The sequence below is a fragment of the Plectropomus leopardus genome, chromosome 1, assembly GCF_008729295.1.
Source record: "Plectropomus leopardus isolate mb chromosome 1, YSFRI_Pleo_2.0, whole genome shotgun sequence".
Classification (NCBI taxonomy): Eukaryota; Metazoa; Chordata; class Actinopteri; order Perciformes; family Serranidae; genus Plectropomus; species Plectropomus leopardus.
In genome coordinates, this window is record NC_056463.1 from 38,204,576 (window position 1) to 38,216,509 (window position 11,934).

At 43.4% G+C, this 11,934-nt stretch overlaps 1 protein-coding gene across 3 annotated transcripts in view; it reads right to left on the reverse strand.

The window, feature by feature from the left end:
• The window catches only part of LOC121941822 (cell migration inducing hyaluronidase 1), a 141,767-nt gene that overhangs the window by 13,285 nt on the left and 116,548 nt on the right, over window positions 1–11,934 (reverse strand). For all 3 annotated transcript variants that reach the window (XM_042484707.1, XM_042484725.1, XM_042484717.1), the window contains exons 24-25: window positions 10,153–10,338; window positions 819–1,023 (exon numbers count right to left, since the gene is read on the reverse strand). In XM_042484707.1, the coding sequence (XP_042340641.1) occupies window positions 819–1,023; window positions 10,153–10,338 (391 nt within the window). The remainder of the gene's footprint in view (window positions 1–818; window positions 1,024–10,152; window positions 10,339–11,934) is intronic.

Here is an 11,934-nt window from a genome sequence, read left to right on the forward strand (position 1 = left end):
AATAAACAGAAGTGGAATTTATAATACACACTATTTGGCATTTCACAGAGGCAATTTAAAGCCAGTTTTCACTCACACATAACATAACATCACATAACATTTTAATGAGCACCTATAAGGCACATATTAATCTAGCCTCTAATAATTCCAAAGATGAACCTAAATACCTTTGAAGACAGGATAGCCAGCACACCTCGACAATGTAATGTTTGTTTATTCTTTTTGTCCAATATTTATTAGTAACAGTGTTAAACATTCTGTAGTGTGAGAATAACTGCACTGCATGTAGGGTAACCTATAACAGTGTAACCTAAAAAAAGAACATCATACAATTGAAAATTGTTATGTAATATTTATCCAATACCATGCATGGCTGAAGCTTTTAACTATTAACTAGTAAATGGTGCTTGTAGAACTGTTGTATAAGAGCAATTTAACATGAGAGAGAGTGCTATTGTACTGAATAACACCAGTATTTGGTGCAATATTTCAGATCTGTGCAATTATTCAAATGTGAAATATTTTCTTCTCAAATGCACAAAATGTAATTTCAATAAATTTTAATGGGGTGCATCAAGTCACTTATTTGATATTTCCTTGCTCATTTCTACTTGATCCTTGATTGAACCGAAAATCATATTAGTGAGTGGGCAAGGACCGAAGATGCATGAGAGAACAGATACATGCTTTCTCTTGTCAGCTGCTGAGCTTCAGGTTTGTTAATGTTCTTCTAAAAGGTGTGAATAGTGTCAGTTCAAATTCAATTGTCTGTAAAAACAGCCAGTTGAATTGGCCCCCTCCCCCCCCTTCTCTCTCACCAGCCTGATATTGGGTATCTTTCTGGGCATGGGTACATCCACAATGGGCAGCTCAGCGTGTTTTGGGTAGGCCTGGGCCATGCAGTTGCTTGGTAGACTGCCTTTTGGGATGACGGCTGTGATCTTCACCCTCTCACAGCCCTTGACAGAGCAGAAGGCAAATTGTTCCCTGTTGTTATGGGCCTTTACCTTCACGAACAGCAGGCTGTAATACACAGTGAAGCTTTAGACATTAAACATTTCATTGAATATTTTGAAACAACAGAAAAAATGTACATTGTGAAATGCCAACATATAAAAATTGCAGTACTAAAGAGGTATATAAAATCTGCTCATGTTTGAGTTAATTTGCCTATGGAGGGACATGGCATTCACCAAAGAAAAAAGCACAATGGCTAGTGACTTTTGAAACTCTGCCATGTATCATTAGTTCATGTCTATTGAGAATAGCCTGTCAACTTCATCACCTTTAAACATGTTGGAAAGATGTGTTTGATGCTCCTCTTCCTTGACTGAAAAATGTGATGGATGAACTTATTCTTCTAATTTCTGGGCTTTTCAGTTGAAATATTTTTGCAAAATACTTCCAACAAAAAAAATGCTTAAAATATGGAAAATAAATGATGATAATAGTTGTGCTGACGAGGAGGAGGACATTATGCATTTATTTTGGTATTGTCCTGTTGTTGCATCTTTGTGGCAGCAGGTGGCCAATTGGCTCATTCTTCAATGTCTAAATATCTCAAGTATGTAACCCACAGACATTATTTAAAGCATTTGACTGAAAACCCATTCAAAAATCCCATAGACTTTAAGATGAGGGAACCGGAAGTGCTAAGAGGCTAAAGGATTTCCGCATTTTAGGACTCATTAGGCTACTTCACCACTCTATGCTTACAGCCAAAATCTAGTCTGTTTCTGTTGATATCAATATAGAAGAATGAGCTGTGTAAAAAAAGTGCTTGTGTTCTTGTGTGTGTTTTTATGTATATGCTGCATGTCCGGTGACCACGGTATGCAGAAACAGAAATTATGTTGTGCAACAGCTAAAAGACCTCCTTCTTTCTTTCTTTCTTCCTTCCGTCCTCCTCTTTCCCTCTTGCAGACATTCACACACCCTCTCACCCATCCACCTACTCACGCTCACATGCACGTGAATGCAAGCATGCACCTAATTCATTCGAATATAATAAATAAAAGATACAGAGAGCTGCAGGAAATTTGTCCAACCGCATAGATGCAGTAAAGTATGGGTTACAGGATGCTGACCACTGATGTGTACATGTCTGTCTGTGTGTGTGTGTGTGTGTGTTCTGACTTTGTAGGGGTGAAGATTTGAGGACTTTGCATGACCTTATGAGCCCAGAGAAAGCAACATCCCTCTCCCCGGCCACTTCGTCCAGCTCTTCACGTCCAGTTCCTGAGACATTCCCAGGCCAGCTGAGAGACATAGTCTCTCCAGGGGGTCCTGGGTTTTCCCTGGGGTCTCCTACCGGCGGGACGTACCCTGAACACCTCACCAGGGAGGCATCCTAATTAGATGCCCGAGCCACCTCATCTGGCTCTTCTCAACGCAGAGGAGCAGCGGCTCTACTCCGAGCTTCTCCCGGATGACCGAGCTTCTCACCCTATCTCTAGGGGAGAGCCCAGCCACCCTACGGAGGAAGCTCATTTCGGCCGCTTGTGCCCGCGATCTTGTTCTTTTGGTCATTACCCAAAGCTTGTGACCATAGGTGAGGGTAGGAACGAAGATCGACCGGTAAATTGAGAGCTTTGCCTTTTGGCTCAGGACCCCCTCAACACCCTTGCTGCGCCTAGAGTCTAGGAGTCGAACCCTCACCCGAAATGAGTTCGACTTACTGCCAGCAATGCGGACCAAGCTCTGGCACTGGTCATACAGGGAACAGACAGCCTGTAGCAGGGGGTCCGAAATCCCATATTCCCGGAGAAACCCCCACAGGACTCCCCGAGGGACACGGTCAAATGCCTTCTCCAAGTCCACAAAGCACATGTGGACTGGTTGAGAAAACTCCCATGCACCCTCAAGGATCCTGCCAAGGCTCCAGAGCTGGTCCACAGTTCCACTACCAGGGTGAAAACCGCATTGCTCCTCCTGAATCCGGGGTTCAACAGTCCGGCGGACCCTCCTCTCTAGTACCCCTGAATAGACCTTACCAGGGAGGCTGAGGAGTGTGAACCCCCTGTAGTTGAAACACCCTCCGCTCCCCTTCTTAAAAAGAGGGACCACCACCCCGGTCTGCCAGTCCAGAGTTACTGCCCCTGATGTCCACGCAATGTTGCAGATTCGTGTCAACCACGACAGCCCCACAACATCCAGGGCCTTAAGGAACTCCGGGCGGACCTCATCCACCCCCGGGGCCCTGCTACCAAGGAGTTTTTTGACCACCTCGGCAACCTCAGCCCCAGAGATAGAGGATCCCACCCCCAAGTCCCCAGGCCCTGCTTCCTCACCAGAAGGCGTGTCGGTGGGATTGAGGAGGTCTTCGAAGTATTCCTTCCACCAATCCACAACGTCCTGAGTCGAGGTCAGCAGCGCCCCTTCCCACCATACACAGTGTTGACAGAGCACTGCTTCCCCCTCCTGAGATGCCGGATGGTGGTCCAGAACCTCTTGGAAGCCGTCCGGAAGTCGTTCTCCATGGCCTCACCGAACTCCTCCCACGCCCGGGTTTTCGCCTCGGCTGCATTCCGTTTGGCCTGTCGGTACCTGTCTGCTGCCTGGCCCGATAGGACTCCTTCTTCAGCTTGATGGCATCCCTTACCGCCGGTGTCCACCATCGGGTTCAGGTGTTGCTGCCCCAACAGGCACCGACCACCTTTCGGCCACAGCACCGGTCGGCTGCCTCAGCAATGGAGGCATTGAACATGGCCCACTCGAACTCAATGTCCCCCGCCTCCCCCGGGACATGGTCAAAGCTCTCCCGGAGGTGGGAGTTGAAGCTCCTTCTGATGGGAGATTCTGCCAGACGTTCCCAGCAGGCCCTCACAGCTACCAAGCTAATGTAACTTTAAAGTAGCATTAGCTAATGGTGTAACAAAAGGAGGGGACTCTCTAAAAAAGTGGGGCGTTCACGTTCAGTGTGCCAGATGCGCATTCCTGTCAGCTGGCGTTGAGAGCCTCCTCACTTGTTGGTTAAACTCACAAGCCATGACCTAAAAGTTGTTAGTGAACTTAATATTTACCTTAACCCCATTAATAGCCTTAAAGGAGCTCTAATGCCCAACTGTAACATCAAACAGAGATGACTTTATAATTTTTATGATCATATATTCACGCTCAGTTTTTAGAAGGTCCTCTACAAGGGTGGCTACTCTTACAATACTAACAAACCAGAATCATTCCCAACTTCCATACACTCAATTGAAAATTAGCATTTATTGATGCGGTGAGGTTCAGTTAAAATTGGTGACAAACTGATGAACCTCTTGTCCTTATAAATGTTCCTTGTGTCCTGTCACTGTCACACACACACACAGCAGGAGGAAAGAGAGGGGGAAAAAGCTGGTCTGATGCCCGCTTACAGCGGTGTTTTGCGGTTACTGAGAGCAGCAAGCATTGGAGTAAATTACAATATATTTCCTCCTTGTTCACTGATAATCTAAAATGGTTGCTAAATGTGTCTTTTGCTGCTTTTTAAATATAACGCAGCCAAGAGGGTCTGAAAAGCAGCTAAATAGTGATAAAGTCGGCACATTAGCAGTTGTCTCCTCCCGTCACCCTGGGACCTTAGATCGTCTTGTTTGTTTGCAGAATGATTGGGCCATTGTCTATAAACTTAACATTATGTTTTTCAATGTGGCTTACAGTGAAAACACCCTGCTACACCGTCCCCTCTACTGTGAGCTAGCTCTGCTACATGTGCTTCAGAGTGCTAAGAGTAGAGTACAATAGAGTCCGAGCGCACTCTGATGGACAAACGAATGAAACCATTTCTAAACCACCCAGGCATCATTTTCTGCATTACATGGTTGTTAAGAAAAAGTTTCTTGTTAGCGCATATTAAAAAAAATATATATGCCGATATGCCAATATGCTCCAATATGTCGCCGCTCGCACCAGTTGAAAGCCGTCCAAAGTTACGAGTGAGTCCGCACTGAGTTTATTCAGCCACATCTCTGTGAAGCACATGATGCTGCTCTCTCGAAACCCGTTAATTCTTAAATCTTATTTGGGAGAGATCTTACGTTCCCCATAATAACAGATGGCACAGATGGTTTGTACCGTCTTTTTTGAGCGCTTTGCTCTAGCTCTGCATCCCCTCTTTCTTCTCCTTTACTCTGTGGGGATCTTTTGTCATTCCATGGAGAGTAGTGAGGCAGCACTAATATCTGTTCCTGACTGTAAACAACAGATACACTGCCATATTTTTAAAAAATCCAAAAATGAGCAAAACACATGCTACCAGTTGCACATCCAAGGGTTAAACACGTGCGTCATGTATTGGTTAAACTATGAGTAACTTGGAAGGAAAAGCAGAGGAGTTGGCAACAATGGGGGATTGTTCTAGCATGTTCGCCCGGAGGGGGTAATAAAGCAGTTGAAAGCTTATGGTCATGATTAAATTCAGAGTGCTCTATCTAATTTAGTAATAAGATAGGCACACAACAATAGCGGCGTGGATGTTGGATTATTAAAAATTGGTGCAGCAATATCTATGTGAGTTTGAACATGGAAAAGTCCGGACTGCAGCCATTTGCATGTTACACAGACCTGGCTACACTAGGGCCCAGGTGGGCGCGTTTGCTGAACTCGTTTGACATGCTCTACTTCTGCACCTTGCGGGACCAGATGTTCAGAGTACATTTTCAACTTTAACGAACAACGGAACTGCAACAGACTATCAAGCAGCGGTGAATGCGCTGAACACATACTTTATTCACCAAGTCAATGCTTCAACGCTTGCCAGACAGAGGTTCCATAAGTTGCACCAGACACAAGGTGAGACTGTGCAACAATTTTCCACATGTACTGAGGCAGGTAGCAAAAGACTGAGTTTTGAGCTGACACTGATGACCAGATAAGGGATGCCATTCTGAGCAAATGCACATCAGAATATGTGCGCAGAAAATTACTGGAGGAAGGCAATGGACTTACACTCACACGCACACTAGAATTGACTGCACAATGTGAAAGAATTGAGGAACAACCGGCAGCTATGTCAATGAAAGGAGAAAAGAAAGAAACAGAAACTGTTCATTGTGTCACACAAAATGGAGGAAAATACGTGAAACCAAAAGGAAAACACATGGATAAGGAAGAGGGAAAAACTGACAGAAAATGTTACAGATGTGGTTACACTGATCACATGGGAAAGGATCCTAAATGTCCTGCATGTGGACAGACATGCCATAAGTGTAATGGTAAGGATCATTTCTCCAAAATGTGTCGCACAAAAGGGTCAAGGAAACAAAAAATGAATAATGTTGAGGAAGAGGAAAGGGAATATGCATTTACCGTAAAAGAGGAAGAAACGTCAGAGAAACTTACTTTCTGTGTGGAAGGAGTTGATTTGGAATTGGTTGCGGATTCAGGGGCTAAAAGTAATGTGTTGGGAGAAAATGTATGGGAAGACTGGAGGCGGAAAAGATAAAATGCCACTAATATGTGCCAAAAGAACAGAAACACTTACACCCATATTCATCCAGCCAGCCACTGCAAATTAAAGGGGGATTTACATGTGAAATCAAAACTGGCAACAAAACTGAACATACAGAGTTCATTGTGATTAAAGACAATAGTGAGCCACTCCTTGGGAGGAAAACTGCAATGAAGCTAGGGGTGTTAAAAATAGGTGAAAATGTCGCAGTTGTTACATACATCAAATGTGCACTCCAGCAGCAGTATCAAGTGTGTTTAAAGGAGTGAGAAAGCTTAACACCAAACAAAGTAGTTTGTACATAGGCCTAAAGTTGAAATTTGTGGCTCAGCCACCCCAGCGCATACCATACAACCTGCGCGGGGGGGGTAGAGAAAAAGATAATAGAGTTGATGTACATGGGCATTTTCGAACGCGTTGAAGTCCCCACCCCCTAGATAAATCAAGTAGTTGTACTCCCCAAACCTGACAAGGATATCAGGAAGTGCTTAAACATGAGAAGGGCCAGTGAGGTGATAGTGAGGGGAATGGTACTCGATTCCGACAGTGGATGAAATACTCCAAGGCATGAAAAGCTCTGCTGTATTCAGCAAACTTAATATAAAATGGTGTTATCACCAGCTGGAGCTGACCCCAGAGTCACACGAGATAACCACATTTGCAGTGCACAATGGAGTGTACAGATACAAGAGACTGCTGTTCAGTGTGTCTTTGGCCAGCGAGCAGTACCAACATGAGATACTCAATGCACTTGCCGGTATTGACGGTGTTGAGAATATCTCAAATGATGTCATAGTACATGTGCCAGACCAGGAAACACATGACAGGTGCCTCCATGCTGACATGAAGAGACTTTCAGAATGTGGACTAACACTGAACCCAGAAAAATGCCAGTTTAACATGGACAGACTGGTGTTCATAGGGATACTCTTGTCACAGAAAGGCATCAGACTAACAGAAGAGAGAGTGAGAGCTGTGATGGAAACCGAAGAACCAGAGAATGCCACTGAGGTGGTTGCCAGACCTGACCCACCATAACCGCTGAGAGCTACACCATTACCAAATGGTCCCTAGGGCTACTACCAACCAATCACTCCATACTCGTGGTAATATTTTACTACAGTCGTTACTAGGAGTATGATGTTTTGACTTCTACAACTACTGAGAAAGTCACTGACAGTCTTGAATCAATCTTCAGCAGACATGGATTACCTGTCTCTCTCAAATCGGACAATGGACCACAGTTCAAATCTGATCTTTTCAGAGAATTCTGTGAAACAAATGGAATCAAACATGTGAGGATGACACCAAAATGGGCTCTAGCAAATGGAGAAGTTGAGCACCAGAATGCATCAGTGATGAGAAGGATAAAAATTGCTCAGGCAGAAGGACTAAACTGGAAACATGAACTGAGAAAATGTGTGACTGTGTACAGGAGCATCGAGCATGCTGTCACAGGGAAAAGTCCTGCTGAACTACTTTTCAACCAAATACTGAGAGGAAAGTTACCAGAAATCTGGGACACATACACAACAGCACTGGACATGCAGGACAGAGATGCAGAACAAAAAGGGAAGACAAAGCTGTATGCTGATGAACGCAGAGGGGCTCAGTACTCAAAGGTGGACATTGGAGACACTGTACTTGTACAGCAAGAGCAAGTGGACAAGGTCACAACACCTTTCAACAACGACAGAAAGCCAAGACTCAATGGTTTGCTATGATTGGTTTATCTGTGTATCTACTGTATAGGGAAGGCATGAAACAACTAGCAAATAGTGTGCTTCAACTGAGAAAAAACAAGACTAGGTTAAAACCCTAGTATACGGCTGGACCGTGTACAGTGGTTCCCAACCTTTTTTTTTCTTCAGGGACTTGTTTACTTTCACTGGGTTCACTGAAGACATATTTTAGGGATATTTCATATTAAATCAAGCAAAAGGTCGAAAATAAGGCAATATGCCTGTGGCCCCCAGCCCCCAAACCACTAGGTCTGCCCCTGGTAATAATAAAAAGAGGTCAGCGCGAGCGGCTGGATGAGACGCTGAGTGATGCGTTTTAAATACTTCCATCCAAAGTCTGACTAAACCTCAAACTAAGACAAAATAGTCTTTAGAAGTCTAAAGAAGTCACTTTCCAACTCACAATATTTTCCTGTTCGTTCATTCAGACACTTTGGTGCTGTGAGGTGAAGCTCTGCTCTGTCTGTCGCTCTCTCTAACCGCACTGCGCTGTCGGGCAATCAGCTGTTTGATCTTTGATAATGAAACGCCGCTCGGTTGTCGAATAACCTTCTGTATTCTACAGTCAGTCCTTCAGTGCATTACATGATTTTTCAACACTTCTGCTGTCGCAGTGTTTTGGCGTGAGATTTGCTTTGGTGTCATGAGAGCGTGAGACTGATGGTGAAACCGTGTGTCACACGCCAGGAGCGTGACAGTTGGCAACCCTGAAATATGTTAAAATGCAGAACAATACACTTATAACATTAGACACAGACACACAGTGGAGGGGAGCTGCTTTCTCTGGAGCTGTACCTTCTCATCATTAACACATCCTCCACCTGCAGCTCCGCTTGGACACGGGGATGAATGTCCCCATTTGTGGATGCTGCGCTGCCTGTGGTCGCCATCTGCCATCAGGCAAAAAGTTTGGATCCGTCGCGTGTATGATCAAAGAACTAGATACTAGACAACTGATAGAATGTGTACTATAGCACATTACAACGATCTCTCTGTGATGGCGGATCTTGGACACATTCTATTTCTTCACTATCTAATATCGTCTTATCGCACACCCCTTCTTCAGAGTCTTTCCACCCTGACCAAAAGACTGAATACTGTGCTCTGAAATAACTATGAATACCTATTGCGGTCAAGTATAAACATATTGTACACTGTCAAAAATATTGTCAATTAGAAGCTTCAGTACAATATAATATGTATCAGACTTATAATTAAAACTGTATTGGTGGAACGCTTTGGCTAAGGAACTGCCAAAACTTAAGATCTGTAAATGGTTCATAAGGCAAACCTGCTTCCTTAATAGCAAACCTGATTCCTCAATAGCCTCGACTTTAGTCTGGTGCGGTGATGCCAGCATTATGACACAGGAGTAGAAATAATGCACAAGTACTGACAGTGAGTAGTAGACTGTGTGAATGTGGAAAACCTGAGATGTATTGTTGAAATTGTTCTTGAGACATCACAAGCTGTTCATCCTCTGTTTTGTACATAGATGAATGTTCTTAGACTGTACCCTTCTTGTACTTCTTTACAGTCAGTTCAAGAAAGGGAAAGATTTGGAGTTGCTTTTATTTATAGGATATTCTGCTATAGTTTTACTGGTATGGCCCACCTGGATCAAACTGGGCTGTATGTGGGCCATAAACTGAAATGAGTTTGACACCCCTGCTTTAGGTGGTTGAGATAATTTGGGATATACTGTCTGATTGTCTGATTGCTTGTGTTTCTTGACCCACTGGATTTGGTAAATGTAAAGATATGGTAATTGTATTATGTAGGCATCCAGAATGTTAGCTTCTTAGCGTATGATATAATCAGTGTGTGAATAATATCTTAGTTTTAATACTGTTCATATCAAGCTTCTGCTAAATGCTGTTTTCTGATGGTTGATAATAGTATTTAAGTTTGCTTGTGAGATGAGGCGAGCTAATGTAGTGTGTGTGTGTGTGTGTGTGTTTCTGTCTGTCTGACCCTGTGTCTTCTTCCAAGTAGTAGTATCCTCTGGCCAGGTGGGAGTGGTTGATTTTCTCCCTCTGCGTTGTCCTCATGAAGACACCGGTCTTGCGAGTCTGCTTGGTTAGGCGGTTGTGGATATCAGAGATGACGGTGAAGGTGGTGCCTTGTGGGTAGCAGAGCCCCACATTGATCCAGTCATTTCTGAAACACCCCAAACAGAGCAATGTACTGATTTCATCTAACATTAAAATCTATTCTGGCATCCATAGTAAGAGCACTCACTTGATTATTTCTAACTTAATCTAATCAGGTGAATATGAATTGTGAAAAGAGCTGAACAAATTAGTTGATAGTTGACAACTGACAGTTTGACTGTCAACAATTTTGATAAATATAAAAACAAGACATTTGGACCTGTACTTGAGTAGTGCTTTTCTAGTTGTTCTGACCACTCAAAGTGCTTTTTTACACTTCTTGTCACATTCACCCATTCACACACACACATTCATACATGGGTGACTGTGGCTACTGAGCAAAGCGCCACCTGCTACTCATACACTCACATATTAATGGCACAGCTTTCTGATGAAATTTGGGTCCAGACAGGAAGATGGGGATTGAACTGCTAACCTTCTGATTAGTGGATGACCCGCTCTACCTCCTGAGCCACAGCCACCCCAAACATTTTAAGACTCTGAGGATCTGTGATGGACATTTTTCACTATTTTCTGAGATTTTATAGGCCACAAAATAATTAAATGTAAAATGCTGTTTCAGAGTGTTTCAGGGTCGGGCGATATGGCAAAAATATCATATCACGATTTTTTTAAGGAAGGATCACAATAACGATTTTTATCACGATTCTATTTTATTTCGGATTTTAAGACTATTGTGCATGTTACTGAACAGTACAACCAAAGTAATTTCCCAATCTAAAAAAATAAACCCCAAAAATAAAAAATAATAACACATAGGGGTGTGTGATATGATAATTTTAAATCGTGAAGAATTAGAATGTGTCCATGATCTGCCCAAAGGTTTTTTGGCCTAAATGTTCTGTTATTCTTTTTTTTTTTAGGGCTTTATTTTTTAAATTGGGAAATTAGCTTCTGTACAGATATGCATGTTCTCCCCGTGCCTGCGTGGGTTCTCTCTGGGTTCTCTGGCTTGCTCCCACATTCCAAAGATATGCAAGTCGGGTTAATTGGTGACTTTAATTTGGCCGTAGGTTTGAATGTGAGCGTGAAAGGTTGTCTGTCTGTCTGTGTCAGTCCTGCGATAATCTGGTGACCTGTCCTGAGTATACCCCACCTCCCGCCCAATGACAGCTGGGATAGGCTCCAACCCTCCGTGACCCGTTTTGAGGACAAGTGGTGACGAACAATGAATGAACTTTGTAAATTAGCACTACTTTTGATATTTAAAAAAAAACTGTGAAGGATCTACTGTGGTCTGCTTAAGAATTTGTGTCCTAAATCAAACACAACTTTGATTTTTGTGACCCAGGTGCAGACTGTGTTAGGCTGACTCAGGCTAACAAGCTAAAGTGCTCATATTCATCCAAGTAGAAGTTACTTTTACTTTTATTGAGGAACTTTAACCTTCACTGAGGTATGTGAGGACTTTCTGCTGTTTGTGACGATATTCCCTGATGTGACTGCGTTCAGTTTAGCATGTTGGAAAACTCTGAGAGACAAAAAGGACTTAGTGGACTGGTTATAGTGGAACAGAGACACTGAGTGGACTGGTGATAGTGGGACAGACAGATGGTAAATGGTAAATGGACTGCACTTGTAT